The sequence below is a fragment of the Bos indicus x Bos taurus genome, chromosome X, assembly GCF_003369695.1.
Source record: "Bos indicus x Bos taurus breed Angus x Brahman F1 hybrid chromosome X, Bos_hybrid_MaternalHap_v2.0, whole genome shotgun sequence".
NCBI lineage: Eukaryota > Metazoa > Chordata > Mammalia > Artiodactyla > Bovidae > Bos > Bos indicus x Bos taurus.
The window spans coordinates 21,784,124-21,806,903 of NC_040105.1; the positions used below are offsets into that span (position 1 = coordinate 21,784,124).

A 22,780-nucleotide genomic window follows, 5' to 3' on the forward strand; every position below is an offset into this window, starting at 1 on the left:
GGCGGTTGCTAGGCGGCGGGAAAGCGCCAGCTCTGCGTGGGCCGCGCGCGGGGGCGCGAGGAGGGAGGCGCCGCAGCCCGCGCCGCGCTGGGAATCGGCCTTCGCCGCGGTGATTGGACGCCCAGCGGCGTAGGCTGAGAACCCTGTGTGCGGAGGCCGCCAGGTGGGGGCGCTCGTCAGGCCTCGGGCGGCATCGAAAGCCTCGCAGACGCAAACCGCCGACCTCTGGGCCTGGATTTACCTCACAAAAGGTTTTTACTTGTGTGGTGTTTGTTGTTTTTTTTTTTCCACTCTGGGCGGGACAGTTTTAAGATTTTAAATTTAAACTGATTTGCTACATCCTTTCATCTCGAAAGACCCTGACATTTTTTTTCTTCTTTAAAATACTTAAGCTTCTGTCTCTTACTGGGGATCAACTGTTGTTCCCTTAATACTAATAGAAATAAGTAATAATGGTAATAATTATCTTATTGACAAGAATAGCAACAAGCAACAGCGTTTACCCTATGCCTGGCTCTTACCTAACCTCCATACACATATTGTCTTCTCTTTCCAACAACCCAAGTAGGTGGACACGGTTACTATTCCACATCTAGTAGATGAGGAACCTGAAGCACAGAATAGGTGCAAGGCCACAGAGAAGGAAAGTGGGAAGTCAGGATCCAAATCTACCTAGTCGAGCTTTAAAGCCTGTGGTCTCACCTCAACAACTGTCACAGTGGCTCATAATGGGGTTGTGTTTCCTGTAATATTTCGTTCTGTATTTCACATCTAACCCCATAGCAAGTGTAAGCCCATCCAGGCAGGCATCTAGAAGATTTGGGGGATTTGTGTGGTGCTGTGTCCCTGCCCTCCAGCCAAAGACCACTAGGAACACATCTGTAGTTGAACAAGTTGGGTTTGTTTCTTGCAGCTGCTAGGAAAACGCACACCTTGGGAAACAGTGGGGCATCTCAGTGAGAGAGTGTTAGAAAGATTTATTCTAGGGTTTGGGCTTTGGTTGGGTGATTTGGGGGCGGGTTCAAGGAAGCAGGGCTTTGCTCTGGGTTGGGTGGTGGTAGGAAGCCAGGGTTAACACCTAAGCCCAGCTGTGAATGCCAGGCCAGCTCCTGGATGTTAAGGACTGCTTTTCTCTTTCTCAAGAGATCAGTGTATTCCAAGCCATCCCCATCCCCATTTCTAAAGAGAAATATTGAGACTCTGAAGGCTCTGCCTCAGTAATGGAATGTCATATGTATATAAAAGTGTGACTTATAAGTGATCAGTTAGGGCAGGAAGTCTTAATTCAGGGAGTATGTGAACTTGGGAAAAAATTGCAACTTTATTTTCCCAAACCTCTACCTGAACTTTAGCATTTCTTTCAATTATATGTAGGTAACAAACCACAGTAGTATCAGCAGTACCTGTGACTTTGTCATCAATAGAAAACACAGTATTTTCATATCACATTACAGTAACAGCAAATTTCTTGAAATACTGTTTCTACTTATTACCACTTCACAAGTACAGAGCTCTCATATTATTTAATGCATAAAGAAGACCCATTTCTAGAATTTTGTCTTTGAAAATATTTTGACAATAATTTCAAGATAATTGGAGTCTTTTCATAATCCCATATATTTTATATTATGTATTTAATATAAATACATAATATAAAAACATAGTTCTTAGAAGGAGTTTGTCCATAGGGGTCCATGGCACCAAAAGAAAAGATTAACAGACCCTGGTTTAGTACAAGACACTCAGCAGTGACTAAGAATTTGGGAGCTGCTTCCAAATTGGAGTAATGTGTAAGGGATAGAAAATCAGAGGTGGAATCAAATCACTTATTACACATCCTCTCACTTTACCAGAAAGGGAACTGAGTTACTGAGAGGTTAAAGGACTTGCCCAAAGTCTCACAGTTATTCCATGATAAAACCAGGATGAAAAGTTTTTAGAAAGCATGTAAAAACCATCCACTCTGATGTGCATTGGGGATTCCATGGATAGCAAGATGCCTCCTGCCTTCAACCAACTTGTTGGAATGACAGCCAAGAAATCAAATTATGGTGCATATGAGAAGTACTATGAAAGAAAAACATATACAGTATTATGGAACCTTGAAGACAGTAGTGAGTAGTTCTGTAAAAAGGAGACGATGGAAAACTTACGAGAAGAGGCATCACTTAGGTGGGATCTTGAAGGGTGAATTGATGTTTGCTGGCGGTAGGAAAGTTGTTTCAGGTAGAGGAAATGGCATGATCATCAGCACAGAGTTGTAAAACACTGACTTTGGCAAGAAATTCTTATTCTCTTAGAGTATAGAGAGGAATGCTAATGGAAAGTTGGTATTTTGAGATTAGAGAGAGAATGGAGCTAGATTGTGAAAAGACTTGCACATGATTCTAAGGAGTCTGCACTTTAGCTTGGAGGAAATGAGGTGTCCCTGAAAGATTTTAAGTTGAAGAGTGATACAGGTGGATTATTACTCTCAGAAGTCAACTCCAGCTGCAGTGTGGAGGATGAAGAGACTGGAGACCAGGAGACCAATTAAAAGGCTATGGGTAGATACAGTCTTTCCTATATACCTCATAATTCTTGTAGCACACAAAGGAGGTAAGTGACATTGAGATCTATGAAACCTTCCTTTTTCAGGGGCTCTGAAATTAGCCTAACAATTATATGGAACTTGAGTCTCATCCAAACAGTGTAATAACATAGATTATGACCTCAAATGTTTAATTTATATACTTTCAGAGTATTTCATTGGGAGGAAAATGAGTCATTCCCTGAAGGTACCAGTCACTGGTGTCCCAAAATCAGATAATCCACACTTGGGAAAAGGTCACAAAGTACACTTGTCAAATACTGTAAAGACAAAGGAAAAACAACAGTAAGTAGCCATCTTTTGCCTTGTATCATCTTCTACAACTGGACAGTTTCCATATCGTGTTTACCCAGCTAACATCCAACATTTCTTGTTTCATAAATTAGAGGGTTTTTTTGTGTGTTTTAAAATTACTTTTGAATTGAATAATAATTATAATTATACTATTTCATAATTGACAAAGCATGTTAACACACATCTCTTTGATCTTAACACAACCTTGTGATGCAGTCTTGTTACCACATTTTGTAAGTGAGGAAGTAGCAACTGGAAGAAGGTAAGCAATTTGCAGAAAGTTAATAGATGGCATCAGCTACTATTCAAGAGTTTGTTTCCATACTTGAGGACTTTTCTGCTCTACATCTTGTAGTCTGCACTTTGCCAGCCGGCAGTGACACTATACAGGAGTACCTCTCTTTGCATGTAACCCTGTGAGGGGTAATGATAGGGTTGTAGGGGACAGTTCTTGGAGAGTGAGATTCCTACAATCTGCCAGTGCTGGGACATGATCAAAGTAGAATGATGCTCTGACCTCCTGACTGGGATGAGACTGGCTCAGACAAAGATCAGAGAAGGGAATTTCTTTTTCTAGGGCATGGTCATCCGCTCCCAGAAGAACACTGGGCCTCCTGTAACTTCACATATTCTATACACTATTTTCTTAGCATTTGAACTAGTTGGACAGTGTTTTTAAGAACTAACTCTAATGGAATAATTTTAGGTCATAGATGTTTTTAGACAGCACATTTTTTTTATTTTTTTTAATTAATTAATTAATTTTTTTTTTTTACTTTACAATATTGTATTGGTTTTGCCATACATCAACATGCATCCGCCATGGGTGTACATGTGTTCCCCATCCTGAACCCCCCTCCCACCTCCCTCCCCATACCATCCCTCTGGGTCATCCCAGTGCACCAGCCCCAAGCTTCCTGTATCCAACATTTTTTTGATGATAAAGTTTTACCAGGATTTTTTTTTAATCTCAAGGGAAATATTCTCAAGTATTTCATATCCTCATTCTGACTAGATTCTACAGATGACCAGTTCTAATTACCACATCCAAATGTTCCTCATTAAGTCAGACTTAGGGTGGGAGATGGGGAGGTGCAAGAGGAGGAAGCGTAAATTCAGAGTTCCCCAAGATTTTAGGAAAATGAAAACTACTTCACAAATCTTAAGCTCTTTTGTTTCCTCTCAGAAATAAAGATGTTTCGGCTCACATCATACAGAAAGCTTGGTTATCTCATCTCGACAAAACTGTGTTTCAACTCCTTAAGCATACAATTTGTGCAGCGGTATGTATTTTGCTTTTTGTTTGCTCTGACAGATATAATTACTTATCAAGGTAAAAGGTGTGTTAAATAAAGATAGAATATATAGCCTTTTAAAATCTCTTCTCTTTGAATCTAATCATATTGCAGGGGGTTGTGGGATTTCTTCTTTGGTTAACCCTGAATGGATATTTCTGGATTTACTTTTTAAAATTAATTATTTTAATTGGAGGATAATTACTTTATAATATTGTGATGGTTTTTGCCATACATCAGCATGAACCACCCATGGGTATACATGGATTTACTTTTAACCTGAGTAACTATTGTTTCTTTTCTGAAACCGATGTGATTTTTTAAAATTCCATTCCTTATTTGAAGATGTGAGACAGTGATCTTACAATGCTAAAAATCTCTGAATTAAAAGTGCCTTTACTGTCCACCCAGCAGTTTTACTTCTAGGAATCCATTCTACAATATATATATAATTTCATTGCAGTATTGTTATAACAGCAAAGAAAATAAACCCTATAATGTCCATCGATAGGATACTGGTTAAATAAATGTTGATAACTTTCATACTGTTAAGCCTTGCAGCCTTGCATATGATTCTGCAATAGAAGGTAGCTAAAATATCTCATTAGTAAACAAGGCAAGTGCAGCACATTATGAATAATATAGTCCTATTTGAATAAAAACAAACCAACAAACAAAAAGGTGCACATCCCCCCACTCCCCAAAGAAACAACTCTGGCAACCCTGGCAGAATATTAAGCCTTCTTTCATATAGTACCTAATATTGTCCTAATAAAATCACCTGTGATTACAGTAGTCTATAATTAGTAATAGTCACATTAAGGGAATTTTAGCAGTTCTGAAAAAAATGATAAACGCTGAGAAATGTGTACACTTTCTCACCATCTGACCTACAGACCCATTTCTGATGTCAGCAAAAGCAGAATACCTCAGAGAAAACCCACTCAGGTGAACCTGTGACATTTCAGGTCCATTGTCTATTGTCTTCACATGTGGAACGTGTATTTAATTATTGTAATGCTGGTTTGTCATAATTTTAGATTCTTTTAGTAACAGAAAAAAAGAAAGAAACTCTTTTTTTAATCTGTTAACCTAACACTTCAAGTTACTGCAATACCTTACATTAATAATGCTTTGTCATTTGAAAAGCCCTGTAGTGCACATTTTTATGTGATTGTCATAGGCATAAAGGTTGGGCAGGATCATAGCGGGGGAAAATGGGAGCTTTAGAATTAAACAGATCTTAAGTTTGAGTCCTGGTTTCTCTGCTTACTACTTTTATGCCTTTGAATGGGTTACAGACACTCCCAGAGCCTCAGCATGCTCATCTGTAAAATGGGAATGATAATATTCAAATATTTATGTGTATAAGGTACCTAATATAGTGTGGTATATAAAAGGTGCTTAAAATCTAGTACCATTTCTATTATTATCCTCATTTTACAGTGATTCACTCAGCATCAGATACTTATTTAGTACCTGCTGTGTTCCAGGCACTGTACTAGATACTAGGAATACAATGGTAAAAAAGAAATACATGGCCCCTGCCTTCATGAAGCTTACAATCTAGTAGGAAACACAGACACATTTATAGTTAGTTATAGCACATTGTGAAAAGTGCTGTCTTAGGGAAAGAACAGTGCCTGGAATCTCAAGGAGGGATACATACCCAAACTTGGAGGCCAAAGGAATAAAGTAGTGACTCAAGGTGACACAGATGATAAGTGAGGGAGCCAAGACTAGAACTCAGATCTTTAGAATACCAAGTCTGGTGTACTTTCACTTTACCATGCCTCCTGTGTTGTTTTCAATAAATTGTGCCTGGGCAGGGTACTGTGTTCCATTGATAGCACCATCATCTATTTCAGGAACATCACGTGACACATGAAATTTTGAAGAAAGTGAGCCCCTTAGAGGCTGAGCTTGCTAAAGATCCTTGCATGAAGTGTAAAGTTAGATTCAGGTAATGTTTTTATGCAGATTCGTTTCAAGAAGTACTTAGTATGAAGAAACCTTAGAAATTTATTAAGTCCTCATAACTTCTCATGTTATAATTACAAATTAAGTATCTTGTTCTTATTTACATTTATCATGTGAAGAAGCCAAGGCATGACTCTCTCAGACCACAAGTTGCCTTGAGAGTAGCTCTCATCTCCTATGATGTGTTCAGTCTGACACACGTATGAGAATAGTTGTGAGCACACATGCCAAAGTGGGGCTCTTTCATCCTTTGTGATCCGTGTCATTGCTAGTTCTTTTCATGCCCTGGTATAGCCTTTAACCTGCATGTAAGAAACTATGTGAATGAGCCTAAGTACAAGAGGGAGAAATAACCGAGTCCCAAGTCTGATACCAAATGACTAATTTTGGTCTTTATTTCAGATTTAGTGGCGAAATATTTCCACCTTTCATCGTATTTAAAATTTTTCTTCACACTGAAGGCCATGGTTATAAGTATTTCAGCGGAAAAAAATTTTTAAAGCCGTCAAGTGAGGTGATGTTTCATGATGTAGAGTTTGTGTTAATTTAGCTTCTTAACATTTCTGTGATATCTAAATTGCATTCAAAATATACAGATTACATTATTTCACCATTAAACAGCCCAGCAGGCAGGTAGTATTTTTTAAGCATCATGTTTCAAAGTGTCTTTACTTATTAGCTAAAAAGAAAATATTTGGAATGAAGTACTTGTATAAGGACCTAGAAAATACCCATCAGTTTTCTTTGTACAAAAATTTTGATTTGTTAATAATGAATTACAGTGACTTATTGGTCAGGAGTTTTATTATTAATTATATTAATATTTATTGTGATAATTATATTGTTAAATATTTTTATTTTTAATTATGTAGAACATTTGGTGCAATTTTGTTTTAATGGTATTTTATCACTGTCTCTTTGATTCTGGTAGCCTGTTTAGAAAAAGTATGCTAGAGTATTGAAAAGGAACTTTTAAAATATTTATCCTTTTTTACATGAGTTCTTATACTTCTTACTTTCATGAATATTCATCACAATTGTGTCTATGCATAGGACTCACCTGATCTTGTTAAAATACAGTTTCTGATTCAGTCAATCTGGGATGAAGCCTGAGATTCTGAATTTCTACCCAGTTCCCAGGTGCTGCAACTGCTGCTGATCCATGGACCACATTTTTAAAAAAATATTTATTTCTTTGGCTGCACTGGGTCTTAGTTACAGCACTCGGGATCTTGTTGCACCACGGAATCTCTAGTTGTGGCACTCAGGCTTAGTTGCTCCAAGGCATGTGGGATTTTAGTTCTACCCGGGATCAAACCTGTGTCCCCAGCATTGCAAGGTGGATTCTTAACCGCTGGACCACCAGGGAAGTCTCTAGACCATATTTTTAATAGCAAGGATCTACAACAAAAGTTTTATTCCTTTGACCCTTTTACATGAGTATAATTGATTTTTTTTTAAAAAGGTACATTCTCATTTTATAAACCATATATCAAAGGTTATTTTCTTGTAGACTTCTGGAAATATTTTACATGAAAGTTATGACCCACCTGAAATTATCAGTACTGGCATGTATTCAGAATAAAAGACCACACACCCTGGCAGTTTCTGACCACATCCAGCATGTGCAACATTTATTCTCTACAGATTATCAGAAAAGGAAAAGAGACTGCTTTTCTATGCCTTCTCAGGCAATATCAGAGAAAATTTAGCTTGGCTTCAGAAATATAGCATAAGGACTAGTGGTTTCATGTGGAATATGGTGTTTCAGAAACATTAATATTTGTTCATTTATATATCAATAGAATGATTTCAATTGCAAAAGTATATATTTATTCTCCATTCCAGAGATAAATTCATATCATATATATCTACAGAATAAGCTTATAGTTGTCCCTATAAAATGTCATCAGTTGTTGCTTTTCTGAGGTTATATAATGGGGCTTTTTTAGGAACTTACGTTTTCCCAAGACAGTTCCTAGCAGACCCTGCTATGCCCAGGCTGCTGCAAATGAGAAGCTTGGAGTCCATGACTGGAAAGCACTGTGCATATATTACAAGGCATTAAAAATGCTGTATAGTAACTTAAATTTATCTTAATTACAAAGTAACTGTTGAAAAAAAGGAAATAGCACAGAGATTTCTTTAAAAAGGAAAGTATACCTTTCTTCTTTGTGCTGTAGCTTTAATTTACCTGAGATGATCACTGTTAATTGTTGTATATCCTTCATTTTTTCCATAAAAATATGAATATATTGCTAAAAATTTTGTTATTTTTTAAATGAGATTATACTATTCAGCTTTTTTCACTAAATATTGTAAAGGCTTGTAAATGGTCAGAACATACCTAACTTGAACAGTTTAGGGTTCCTTTTACCCTTTAGTTCAGCTTCAAAAGAAACTCTGGCACTATTTGGATTCATAGTTAGTAGAAAACCTGTAGAAATGGACATTTCAGTGACTCTAAGGTCACTAAATTATTTTGCTCTTTGAATGTATAATAGACACTATGTCTTGAGCAAATTGCTGCAACTTTATTAAGTTTATTTCTTAATGTAAAAGAAGTAAGTCAGTTTTAGTCCATTCAGATGTTTAATCTAAGTTCATTTATGAAGGAAGGGAGTTTCACCAATTCTTTTTTGTTGTTCCATCTTTCCCCTCGTTCTTATATCCATTTCCAGTTTCATTTCCTTATAATTTTCCAACAGCCTTTCTCATGTATTTACAAACACACTGTCACACACAAAAGCAAAAACGAGTGAAAGGATATAGAATTTCCAGTAGTCATGTATGGATGTGAGAGTTGGACTGTGAAGAAGGCTGAGTGCCGAAGAATTGATGCTTCTGAACTGTGGTGCTGGAGAAGACTCTTGAGAGTCCCTTGGACTGCAAGGAGATCCAACCAGTCCATTCTAAAGGAGATCAGTCCTGGATGTTCTTTGGAAGGAATGATGCTAAAGCTGAAACTCCAGTACTTTGGCCACCTTATGAGAAGAGTTGACTCATTGGAAAAGACTCTGATGTTGGGAGGGATTGGGGGCAGGAGGAGAAGGGGACGACAGAGGATGAGATGGCTGGATGGCATCACTGACTTGATGGACATGAGTTTGGGTAAACTCTGGGAGTTGGTGATGGACAGGGAGGCCTGGCGTGCTGCAATTCATGGGGTCGCAAAGAGTTGGACATGACTGAGCGACTGAACTGAACTGAACTGAAACTACTCTAGAGAAGAAAAACAAAATTAAACAATTTACCCTGCCTGATTCCAAGACTTAAAACACTACAGTAATCCTGACGCTATAATGATGGCAAAAAGACAGACATGTAGATCAATGAAACAGAAAAGATAATTCAAAAATAGACCCATACATATATAATCAGTTGATTTTTATCAAAGGTTTGAAGGCAGTTTAAATGGTGCCAGAACAATTGAATAGTCATGTGTATAAAAAAGATCTAATTTCATTTACCTACTTCAGTTATCTATTTCCAGAGCAATGCTTATCTACACAGGGTTGTCATATAGTAGTCCACCAACTATATTTAGAATATTCTAAAGCCTTGCTACTCAAAATGTGGTCTGTGAACAAAGGAAACTATACAAGAACCAAAAACAGTTTTTAAAACTAAATATAAAATTAAGTGTGATCTGCAGACCTGCAGCAATGGCATTCCCTGGAGTTTATTAGAAACGCAGGCTCTTAGGCCCCACCTCACACCCACTGAATCAACAGGTGCATTTTAACAGGACCCCCAGGTGATTCTAGGCACAGTATAGTTTGACAAGCACTGTCATAAAGGTGCCTAGACGTCTTTATGAGTGTCATGACCTAGACACCTCTGGGTAGTTGACAATTTCTTAACATCCAGCAATTGTTAAATTGAAAATCCCTGTTCTTTTTGAGGATTGAATGTTTATGTAAAAGGAAAAAACATGGTTAATAATAGCTGCCCTTAGTGAACACCATTAAATATGATGTTAAACATTTTAAACACATTATTATCATTTAATTCTCATATATTCTAGAATGTAGATTCTGTTACTGTCTTCATGTTTTAAAAGATTAAGTAACTTGCCTAAGGTCTCACAACTACAAAGTGAAGGAACTGACATCAAGACCAAGTGAGCCTGACTCCAGAACCGTGTTCTTAACCACTTCTGAGTCAGGAACCCTACTAAATAAGTTTTCTTATGTGGCCCCCTGATAACTCTGATGAGGTACGTGTCATTCCCATTTTTCCTGTGTGGAAGCTGGAACTTGGAGAGGCTTGTCAGAGCCAGAACTGAGACTTGAACACTTCATATTTCCACCATACTGTGCACACTTCAGGGTGGAAACAATGTTCCACCATACTGTGCACACTTCAGGGTTGAACAATGTTAGTAGTGATGGTGGTTTTATTAATTCTGAGCTTATATATAATTGAACTTTCCTAAACCAAGATACCCTGTTCCTGAGCATTTATTACTACCTTCATGAGTGAGAATTTCCAGCCAGGGAGGGAAGTGACTTGAGATATGAGAATAACTTAACAAGCCCAACTGTAGATCTTGGCCAGCAAGTAGCCACAAGGCTGTGGGGGCTTCTGGGCCACAGCTATGCTATTCCAGGAGAGGTATCAAATTTAGAGATGCCCCCCTCTGACCTGGGCTTCCCTGGTGGCTTAGTGGTAAAGAATCTGCCTGCCAATGCAGGAGACTCGAGTTCAATTCCTGGGTCGGAAAGATCCCCTGGAGAAGGAAATGGCAACCCACTGTAGTATTCTTGCCTGGAAAATCCCTTGGACAAAGAAGCCTGGCAGGGTACAGTCCATGGGGTCGCAAAAGAGTCAGACACAACTTAGGGACTAAAAAACAACAAAAACAACAGCCCTCTGACCCTTTGAGTCACCCACTAAGAATGGAACCTGCCTCTAGAATTCTAGTCTTGATTGGCTGCTCTCATGGAATCCTTGCCTAATTTTACCCCTTTCTTTTCTCCTTTCTTCCTTTTTTCTTCATTCCCATCCCTTCCTACCCAGAAGGACTTTCTGAACCTGGCCATAGACAGCCAATGTCTGAGAAAGAACATCTTGGCCACTGGAGGGCAAACTTTTTTCAAACCCCTGACACAGTTGGGCAACAAGTCTGCCCTGTGCTGCCAGGCGCCGGGGTTTTTTGGCTGAGAGACTGGAATGGGCTTGATACACCTGAGCCACACAGCTGAGCTGCTGTACGAATAAGGAAACTAGGGCTTGGAGAGATTGGTAGTGGTGGCTGAGTGGAGTAGAGTAGGGAGGAACTGACAAGAAATACTTTTTCTCTCTTTTTAAAATATGTGTTTACATATTTGGCTGCACTGGGTCTTAGTTGCGACACGTGGGATCTAGTTCCCTGACCAGGGATCAAACCTGAGCCCCCTGCCTTGGGAGCACAGAATCTTAGCCAGGGAAGTCCCAGAAATACCTTTTCTAAGTAACCTGAACTAAAGTAAAATACATTTATATCTACTAAAGAAATTCTCAAGGCAGAAATTATCTGGTTTTCAGACCTTTTCAGTGTACAACTATTTGCTTTTAGCTTTAGTGTCATTGTGGGAATGAGAATTAGAACCCACAGGAAACTGCAAGAAAGCATAATGGAGACACGTGCCAATATACTGCCTTTTCTTTAGATGCATAGTGTTTAAGGAAACTAATGAAAGGGAAAACAAAAATGATCTGCCTAAAGGAAGGTTCCATCACATTTTTAGAAAACTGTTTCTATGCCTTTGATTTAGTGCATTTGGAATCAAACTACAACCATTTGAATATTTTCTTTCATTTTCCCCATGTGTCTGTGTTCTTCACTTTGCAATTTAAATAAAGAAATACATAGGAAATATTCTGGATAACAAAAATGAGAATGGAAATAAATACATTAAGACTTCCTGTTATTTTGTGTAAGTAAAAAGAACAGAGATTCTGAGTTTCAGTCCTGTCTCTATTCTATAGCCGAATATCAGCATGAAAACAGAGTTCCCACACTTTCACAGTATCACATTCTGAAATACAAAGGAAAAAAGAAACTGATCTGGAATCTAACGATGCTTGAATTTTCATCTATGCCACTCTCCCTTCACATAAGCATAATCTCTGTGGCCAGAAGCATGGATATGTAATATAAATATGTATTAGAAGAGTCAGCACATACTTATGGCGGAGGAGGGAGGAGGGTGGAGAGCGCTGAAGTCTTTATTCACAGTCTATGTATAGCTCTTAGCATAGGGACAGGTATACATGAAAAGGTATGAAGCAAATATGGCTAGACAGGATTTGAGCCTCCATGTTTTCTGTGATTCTTCTGTCTCTGCACTCTCAGGTCTTTCCTTGAGTACAAAATGTTGACATTTGGGAGAGGAAAAAACCCTTTGTTTGCTGCTCTTTTGCTACAGAGAAGAGTCTGAAGGAGAGGGAGGTCTGAGCACTCTGAAACGTACATGTTTCCATTTGGGGGCGACGTATTAACTACCACATAAAAGAGAGCTGGCCCCGGTACCTTTCATTGCGGTTCCTAGGGCAACCTGTTTAATAACCAGATAGGCTTTCTCTGCATTGACAGCATGAATGACGTTAGAGGTTTGTTTTGCTTTTTAAAGGAAAATAATGTTTTTTTAAGGGGGAAAAACAGATTAAAAAAAAAATGACTGGTCCTCTGGGGATTGTAGACTCTGCTACTCTTCTCGCTGCATTTGAAAACTATGTAGATATGGTTATGGAAACAGATTTTAAGTGGTTTAAAAATCTACATAATCTTTTCTTTGTAAATATAGTCTTTTTATTGAACAGCAAGTTACTAGAAAAAAGGAACAATATTTGATGGATTTGTCTCAAAAATATGTAAAATGTGTGCTGATAGTTATTGCTATTATATTAGTATTTTAAAAGTAAATTTTTTCTCTTTATAGGCTGAGGCTGATGCTTACAAAATAATGGGGAGAAAGAAATTTTATCATCAAATTAAGGAAGATGAACGTCTTTTCCAGAAGTTCAAAATAACTGATGACATAGATGTTGTCACCCTGAAAGATTATATGCAAGTAAGAAATTTAGATTTGGATATTGAAAACAAACAACAGCAAAATAAGCCTTGTGACCCTATCTTTCAGGAAGTAAGAATCATACATTAGTTTATTGTGGTAAAATACACACAATATAAAATGTGCTATTTTATTTTTTTCAGATTTGTTATTATTTTATTTTTATATAAGAAAGGATAATAACAAAAAAGAAATAGTTGCATAATCTCACCAGGCAGATAACCCAATAGATACTTTTTTAAAAATAGTAATGTCATGTGTAGAAGTTACAGCTTCACTTACCACCCTAGACTTTTCTCCAAATGCAAAATGTGCTATTTTAAAGTGTACTATTCAATGGCATTAAGTACAATCATCAGTTCAGTTCAGTCGTTCAGTCGTCTCCGACTCTTTGCGACCCCATGGACTGCAGCACGCCAGGCCTCCCTGTCCATCACCAACTCCCGGAGTTCACTCAAACTCACGTCCATCGAGTCAGTGATGCCATCTGGCCATCTCATCCTCTGTCGTCCCCTTCTCCTCCTGCCCCCAATCCCTCCCAGCATCAGAGTCTTTTCCAATGAGTCAACTCTTCTCATAAGGTGGCCAAAGTACTGGAGTTGCAGCTTTAGCATCATTCCTTCCAAAGAACACCCAGGACTGATCTCCTTTAGAATGGACTGGTTGGACCTCCTTGCAGTCCAAGGGACTCTCAAGAATCTTCTCCAGCACCACAGTTCAAAAGCATCAATTCTTCGGTGCTCAGCTTTCTGCACAGTCCAACTCTCACATCCATACATGACCACAGGAAAAACCATAGCCTTGACTAGACGGACCTTTGTTGGCAAAGTAATGTCTCTGCTTTTCAATATGCCATCTAGGTTGGTCATAACTTTCCTTCCAAGGAGTAAGCGTCTTTTAATTTCATGGCTGCAATCACCATCTACAGTGATTTTGGAGCCCAAAAAAATAAAGTCTGATGCTGTTTCCACTGTTTCCCCATCTATTTCCCATGAAGTGATGGGACCAGATGCCATGATCTTCATTTTCTGAATGTTGAGCTTTAAGCCAACTTTTTCACTCTCCTCTTTTACTTTCATCAAGAGGCTTTTTAGTTCCTCTTCACTTTCTGCCATAAGGGTGGTGTCATCTGCATATCTGAGGTTATTGATATTTCTCCCGCCAATCTTGATTCCAGCAAACATCACTACCATCTAGTTTAAGAACCTTTTTGTCACCCCAAAGGAAACCTGACATGCATTAAGTGGATTCCCCCATTCCCCCTTCACTCCAGCCCCTACCAACCACTAATCTGCTTTCCATCTCTCTGAATTTGCCTATTCTGAATGTTTCATATTAATGGAATCATATAATATGTGGCTTATTGTGTCTGGGGAGTAATAGCTTAGGAATGTGGGGTTTCTTTTGGGAGTGATGAAAATATTTTGGAATTAGTAGTGATATATATCATAAATTTACTTCACACTCTGAATTTTACACTTTAAAATGGTAAATTTCATGTAAATTTTTATCTCAATACAAAAAATTGAAAAATAAAAAGTAAATGCATGGTGCTATAAAGAGTACATGATGGAGATTTGACCTAGTAAGGAAGGGATCTATTATTGTTTGGGTGCTTTCTGCTACAAGTAACAGAATATCTGCAACCACAAGAGGGTTAAACAATGAAGGACATTTATTTTCCCACATTAGAATGTCCCTGGACAGGAGCATCATGGAATAGCTAGTGCCACAACTCCAGGGTAACAGGGTTCTTAGCCAGCTTTTCTACAGTCCTTTCAGCTTCCTTCACACAGTGACAAGATGACTAGCACATTCTCAACTATACTCAAAGGCAGGAAGAAGACTCAGCATCTTTTCCTCTTTATCTCAAGAAGAAAAATCTTTCCCAGAATCCCCCAGCAGACTTCTTCTCAGATCTTCTTAGAACTGGATCACATGCTCCCCCTAAACCAATCACTGTAAAGGGAAATGGGATCATTTTCCCATAATTGATGTAGGACAATCACGGTTCATATGCTGGGGCCTTCCTTCCCAGAGCTTATGTCTGTTCTGTACGTGAAGAATAAATAAAACCAGGGCTCCATAAGCAAGGGAGTTGGAGAATGGTTGATAGGCAGGCAATCAACAATGTGTCACAGCCTCAAGGTGGTGCACCCCAGGCAAGGCTCTATGGTAGGATGAACTGGAGGGCCTGAAAAAGAGTTTGTGGGCCTGGAGAAGGGAGTGCGCAGAAGGTGTGGAGGGCTGTCAGCCTGGAGGGCTGGCAAAAGATCATCATACAGGGCTTTTGACCATAGTAAGGTGTTTATTTTTTTTCCTTGATTCTGTATGCAGTGAGAAGCTGGTACAGTATCTTAGGAAATGAGGTGATCTAAGATAATACTTTGGAGAAGGCAATGGCACCCCACTCCAGTACTCTTGCCTGGAAAATCCCATGGACGGAGGAGCCTGGAAGGCTGTAGTCCATGGGGTCGCTGAGGGTTGGACGCGACAGCGACTTCACTTTCACTTTTCACTTTCATGCATTGGAGAAGGAAATGGCAACCCACTCCAGTGTTCTTGCCTGGAGAATCCCAGGGACGGGGGAGCCTGGTGGGCTGCTGTCTATGGGGTCACACAGTCAGACACGGCTGAAGCGACTTGGCAGCAGCAGCAGCAAGCTAATACTTGAAGAGATCTGTCTGGCTGCAATGTAGATAAGGGATTAGAGGACAGCAAGAACTGTCTCCTTGTTTGGAGGTTCCTGCAGTATTTTTGGAGAGATGGTGGTATCTTGGTTTAGGGCAGTGAAGCTGGAGATGCAGAAGATAATTAGCGAATAAAAGCAGTGGGCCTTGGGAACAGAGAAGTAAGATAAAAGAAGGTGTCCAACATGGCTCCTAGGTTTGGGTTTGCATAACTGGTCTGACAGCAGTACTGAATCAGGGAACTTAAACTGGAAACCTGAGTAGTAATGATAGCAAATGCTGATGTAATACTAACTCCTATTCTCATAAGAACCCTAAGAAGTAGACACTATTATAACCCGTGTTTTATAGTTCTAAAGAAACAAGGGATCCCAAATTCTAGCTAGTAATAATAATAGTAGTAATATATGGCCTTAACTATTCACTCAGTTGCTTCCATGTGAAACATGAAATTAATGCAGTGCTTTAGAGATTCCCAGTTGTGTTTTCTTTCTTTTAAAGCCCTAACCTAGAAGATTAGAGAACTGAACCAGGGAAGAAGTAGAGCTTGGGGATGTCAACCATCTTTGTGAATGATGTGGGTCACATCCTTGCAGATTGTGACTATGCCAAGGACTGGTGTCACAGAAAGAAGTTCCCAGATAAACATTGAAAGAGATATGATGATTGCTGGCACTTATTGAGCCCTTTATGGACACAGCCTTATTTCTAGCTCTTTAAATACATACTATCTCCTTTAACCTTCAAGTTTGTAAAGTTTGTGACCCTTTAAAAGATGAGAAAAATGGAGCTTAAAGAGATTTTCTAAAACTTGCCCAAGGTCGTATAGTTAATAAGTGCAGAGCAAATCATTGACAGGTCTGAGATGTTTACCCGTTTTGCCATTCTACTCTCAGGAAATAAAATGCACAGGCAGTCCTCACTTTGCATGGTAGTACAGGGTCATAGAAATGACCATGAAAGCTGAAACCATGCAGACCAAACTTAATCATCAATGGGAAAAATCGTGATTGTTCTGTGCCTTTAAAAAACCTTATCAAAACATTAAAAACTCCCTTACTCTATGTTATATAGGAAAATGAAAAAAGCAAAACATTTATTTAGTACACTGTAATTTAAAACATTCAGAATTTAAAATGTTTTACTTCTTTGTAAAAAGCTTATCATTTAAAATATACTAAAAACCATTGAATTACACACTTTAAACTGGTGAATTATAAGAGATGTGACTCTCAAAAAAACCTGTAAAAAAGCTAGTTTATCAAGAGTTATTTAAACAGTGCTTGCCGCTTTAGTCTCATATAATTTACAATAAGGAGTGAGTATCTTCTCTATGCCCTGGAAAATTTTCATACTCCTGAGTTTGCATCACCCGCCAATATTTTACCCCTTGTACTTTTTTTCTCCACCTGGCTTGCAGGGTCTTAGTTCCCTGACGAGGGATCAAAACTGGATTCCTGGTAGTGAGAGCACTGTCTTAACTAGTGGACCACCAGGGAATTCCCTACACTATGTACTTGAAGTGTTCTGAACACTTTGTACTTGAAGTGTTCTGAAGTTTCTTTTTTGCCAACATTACTTCCTCTAAGAAAACTTTACCCTTTCCATCATTGCCATTTTCCCCATCTATGTTGATAAGTTCACTTTCACTAACTCCCTCTAGCAGCCTAGCTGCAATCTCCTGCATGATGAAAGTATCAACATCTCCATGGTCACCTGTTTCTTCTAGAACTCTGTTTATATTTAATTTGAATTTCACTTCCAGCTTTACCACTTTTTGTTTCTTTGTTGGACTTTTCCCTCTTTTGATTATCTTTATTGGTAAAATGTCACATGGGTTTATCACTGCGAGACAAAGAGACAACACAGTTACATACTTTGCTGTCTGTGTGTGAACTAAAAAGCAGATCTACAGTGTCCAATCACTGTCATACTTTGAAAGAAGTGACATGATTTGTCGTCCACCACCACGCACACCTGTTATTTCTGTAGTAATCTATGCATTGAAGAGCTAGCAACAGAGTTTGTACTTTATGCATTTAATTCAGCTATACTGTGGTAGGTGAAATTTGAACTGTGTTGTTGAAGGACTAAGCTTATTTTGCTGAATAGTGGTAATTGGAATTTGTACAAGCCTAAATGATGCAAAGGGAGGACTGCTTGTATGTGTGTGAGTTAGAGAATGCAAGAGAGAGAGGGGATGTGTGTGTGTATGAGAGAGATACCCTAAATGCCTAGCATAGTAGTTTCTCCTGCTCTATTCCTGTCTCTTAAATGAACATTTATAAGGATGAATCGATTATATATACATTTTAAATTCCTAATTGGATATTTTAAATGTAGAAAAAGAAAAGTGGGATTTCTACAAATACTCCACATGAAAATGGTGAAATTCACCACTTAGCACCAGAGGTGAACTAATTATTTCTCAAAAGGTTTGTGCTTTCAGTGCAAGCATGTCGTGAACAAGCATTGCCAGGTATGTAGATCATACCAGTATTTTCAATTTTATCTGAGTTATATTTATCTTAAAGATTTAGTGTTTATGCATTAAATAAATATTCAGTGAGTGTGGTACTGTGTACACAATACCATGTGACAGGGATCCTGCCTTGTCACAGCAGGAGAGCTAAAACATACACAGGTAGCTAGAACATCAAGTAGTCAGTAATAAGAGCATAGAAGAGTGATCTCAATACAGTCCAGAGATGGGGTCAGGGAATGCTTTTTGGATGAAGTAGCATTTGACTGGATTCTTGGGAAATGTGCCTAAAAACTTCTGGAGTACCACAGCCAATCATGCTTGGTTGTTTTTCATATAGTATTCCAGTCATCTGGATGAGATCCCTGCATCTTCTGGTGGCAGAAATAACTGTTGGCGAAGATTAAGCCTCGAAAACATTCCCAGGACAATGATAATGTATGACATAGTTGATTATGCCGAGTCTGGAATAATCTCAAAACGCCTAAAAAAAGAAATGAAGTATCTATTACAAAGACCAAAAACAGAAGAGATGCGTCAGCACCAGCTACGGATTGTTTCTGAAGTTAGGTAAAAGTGGTACTTCACTGTACTTACAATACTAGGGGCATTTCTGGAAATGTTCACATTCTGCTAAATAGCTCAGGAAAGATAATAACAGAGCATGTGAGAAAAAAATGGGTTGGAGCAGATTGCTCAAATTTTATGCAACTTTGTAAACAGAGCACTAGCAGAAAGAACATTTGGTACCTGGGGAGATAACTTGTATCACCAGACAGGCCACCAGAGCAAATATGAAAAATGTAGAGTGAAAATACTGGTGACCCTTTAATTAGAGGAAGTAGTGGGCACTGAGACAGTACAGATGGAAGTGAAGCGCTGGACCAGTGTGGTGACCTTTTAAGTAGAGATGAGAAGCAGTGCGAACTGCCACAAACCAGGAACCACGCAAGGCAGAAAGTAGGGTGGAGGGCAGTAAGGGTAGATTGTGTGTGTTTGGAGGGCTCTATGGGGAGAGAGCGCTAGGTGCCAGTGTTATTTTCATAAATGCAACCAAAAGGGCTCTCATTGCCCATGCTGCACAGAGGAAAACATTTTCCTTTTCTGCTGAAGGTTATAATTCTAGTCTTGCTATTCTGGCTCCCTTTGCAGAGGATAAATTGCATATAAATTGCAGTGACATTATTCCCTTCTTTACCAATAACATGTGAGCCAGTTCACATTATAGAAAAACATGTCATAGCAAAATAGACTGTATTATGATCTGAAACAACATGGACAGACTATGGCTATACCAATTCTTTTTTTCTTTCCATTACCAAACCTCACCTAACCCATCTTGTTTACAAATTAAGCTTTTTTCCTAAGAAAAAGAAAATAATAAGATTGAAGAGGACCTGTTGGTAGTCCTTTTCACACAGCTATATTTGAAATGAAAAAATACTGCTTTAGTACATGAAAAGACACTGGTGACCCACTGACAGGCAAACACATTGGGTTTTTTCCCAGGAGTAGAGATGAGTGGTTGCTGACCCAATAACATGATTTATCCCATTTATTTTATGATCAAGGCTGTACATTTGCCAGACAGATGGCCTAGTGTAGGGCGCAGTCTGTCATCATGAAATAGATTTCTCTAACTTATCCATATAAGCATTGAATAGAGAACTTAACCCTATTACCACCAAGGTCAAATAAATGATGCAGTTTTCTCTGCCACCATATATAACTGTAGGCTCCCTGCTATTTAGACTCATGCTACTGATGATCCAAGAATGAGTCACTTAAAAAGCCAAGTAAGTAACCATATTCTAAATCAACTGAAGAGGGGAAAGTACTTTCATAAAGACTCCTTTGAATGCAGTCTTAGTTTGGGATCTCCCAGAAGCAAACCCTGAGGTAAGGATTTGAGTATGAGTAGTTTATTTCAGGGGTGGATCCCAGGAACCATTGATGAGAGCGGGTGTTGTGCTCAGTCATTTCAAGGGATAGAAAAGTGAAACAGGGAAGGCCCAGCAGCCAAAACAGTGTGTGTTAGCAAGCAAGTTGTTACTGTGGGTAATGAGTTTAATCCTTCCTGGGAATGACCTAGCCAGTGTAGAACATGCAACTCAAGTTATCCCACTGAGGGAAAGGGAGTTGGGATATTTATACACCAACACCCATCATTCAGTGGTGAAGGGTAACTTAGGAGGGGAGGTATTAATTCTGGGACACTTCCCTGCACGTGGGCTCTTGTTTCCATAAGAAAGCTCTCAGAGTAAATGAAGCCAATGCTGACAGTTGGAAGTTGGGTATATGTGCCCTATGGCCAAGGGAACTAAGAGCGTGGCACCAACCATGTCTGGTTCCAACACTGATATAAACAACTTGTTTGAGCCATTATGAAATTTAATATTTGTTGGTATTCATATATAGTATATATTTCTGAAAGAGTCAAATGGCTATTACATGGTGTTTTCCAGGAAAACTGATTTTAAATTGATACCACATTTTGTAATTTTCATTATCATCATCATAAACATCGTCTATACACCTTCATGGGCTTCTCTGGTGGCTCAGCAGTAAAGAATCTGCCTGTAATGCAGGAGACTCGGATTTGCTCCCTGGGTCGGGAAGATCCCCTGGAGGGGGGCATGTCAACCCATTCTAGAACTCTTGCCTAGAGAATCCCATAGACAGAGGAGCCTGGCAGGCTGCTATCCATAGGGTTGCACAGAGTCAGACATGACTGAAGCAACTAAGCAGGAACATAAGCATACACCTTCATAAGTGGGAAAGAACTATGCTGTGTAACTCAAGCAAAAATGATAACTTTGGCCTAAATACTTACATGCAATATTGCTCCAAGCACTGAGGTTTACAATATAGTTGCTAAAGGGTGCTTTAATAAAAGTTGGAACTTGTTTTACATGTAAATTTTATTTTGTGCAATTTTTCTGTCTATACTACAAATATTTTCTAGGTCCCCTTTATCCTTATCAAGTCTTCAACCTTTATATCGGCCCTACCAACAGCAAAGTCAAATTAGACATCTGGGTCGTCGATCTAAACAAGCTCTAATGAAAGTTGAAAAAATGAAAAGAGCTTATAAGATGGCTAAAGAAAAAATGCTTCTGTGGGGTCTGTAAGTTTAACTTGTATTGAATTCATTGTTTTGGACAATATTCAAACTGTAGGTAATTCTACTTCCTTAGGTAGAATTTTCCTAATCTACAAATTCACAAATGAAACATACATTTGGTATATACTTTAGGCTTAGGGCTTCCCTGGTGGCTCAGAGGTTAAAGCATCTGCCTGCAATGCGGGAGACCAGGGTTTGATCCCTGGGTCAGGAAGATTCCCCTGGAGAAGGAAATGGCAACCCACTCCAGTATTGTTGCCTGGAGAATCCCATGGACGGAGGAGCCTGGTGGGCTACAGTCCACGGGGTCGCAAAGAGTCGGACATGACTGAGTGACTTCACTTTCACTTTCACTTTAGGCTCAGAGGGTAAAGCGTCTGCCTACAATGCAGGAGACCCAGGTTCGATCCCTGGGTCAGGAAGATCCCCTGGAGAAGGAAATGGCAACCCACTCCAGTACTCTTGCCTGGAAAATCCCATGGACTGAGAAGCCTGGTAGGCTATACAGTCCATAGGATCACAAAGAGTCAGACACGACTGAACGACTTCATTTCACTTTAGATGGTATAAAGCTACATTCCTCTTGGTAACACATGTTTTAAAAATTCTTAAATAGCTATTCTGATAAATACCAGCCATCTTGGCTCCACATCAGCGTGAGTTGGCAAAAAGCCCAATTGTTTCTGTATATTGATACTGTTGATTCAGCACATCTCTAATGGTGCGTTTCTCAAAATGGAAGTCATTTCTATCTACACTTATTAAGAGCTATAGTGTGGAAAGTCAGCTTCAGTATACTACGTTGCAAGAATATTTTCAATGAACATGTATTCATGTTTCCTTTGTAGTTTTTTAAAAATCTGCTATAAATTTTTTTCAGATGAGGTTAAGTATGAACAGTAAAATATGAAAACATAAAATAGTAGAAACCAACTATAAAACACTTTCCATTTTTATTTATAATTCTACCTAGGAACCAAAAATGGACATACCAGGTGCAAAGCAGAAAGAGACAGTTGTCTTCTCCGCCCCATCTTTTGACATTGTGAAAGTTAAAGAACTGTCAGATGACGAATTGGAAAAAGAGGAAAAGGAATTATTTGCCTGGTGTCAAGACTTGTTTATTAATAACTCTCCATAATTTTAATGCACAGCTAATTGACAGAAAATAAACTTATTCAACAATCTGCTTGTCTGTCTATAAATGAGTATGTGCATTAAAGGAAAACAAAATATATACAAGTGCTCAGTATGCTCTCTTAAGCAA

General features: G+C 38.8%; 1 protein-coding gene across 4 annotated transcripts; it reads left to right on the forward strand.

Moving 5' to 3' along the window:
- The first annotated feature begins 33 nt into the window (after positions 1 to 33).
- On the forward strand, positions 34 to 22,702 carry CXHXorf58 (chromosome X CXorf58 homolog). Of its 4 annotated transcripts, XM_027533992.1 has the most exons (9): positions 34 to 251; positions 2,740 to 2,875; positions 4,071 to 4,167; positions 6,048 to 6,142; positions 6,562 to 6,673; positions 13,086 to 13,217; positions 18,730 to 18,959; positions 21,355 to 21,516; positions 22,487 to 22,597. In XM_027533992.1, the coding sequence occupies exons 2-9, from the start codon at positions 2,760 to 2,762 to the stop codon at positions 22,560 to 22,562; spliced, it is 1,020 nt and encodes a 339-aa protein (XP_027389793.1). In that variant the 5' UTR covers positions 34 to 251; positions 2,740 to 2,759; the 3' UTR covers positions 22,563 to 22,597. The 4 variants fall into 4 exon arrangements, with proteins under 4 accessions (XP_027389793.1, XP_027389797.1, XP_027389795.1 ...); XM_027533996.1 differs by lacking the exons at positions 18,730 to 18,959; positions 21,355 to 21,516 and having other exon boundaries at positions 22,487 to 22,702; XM_027533994.1 differs by lacking the exons at positions 6,048 to 6,142; positions 6,562 to 6,673.
- The last annotated feature ends 78 nt before the right edge of the window (positions 22,703 to 22,780 follow it).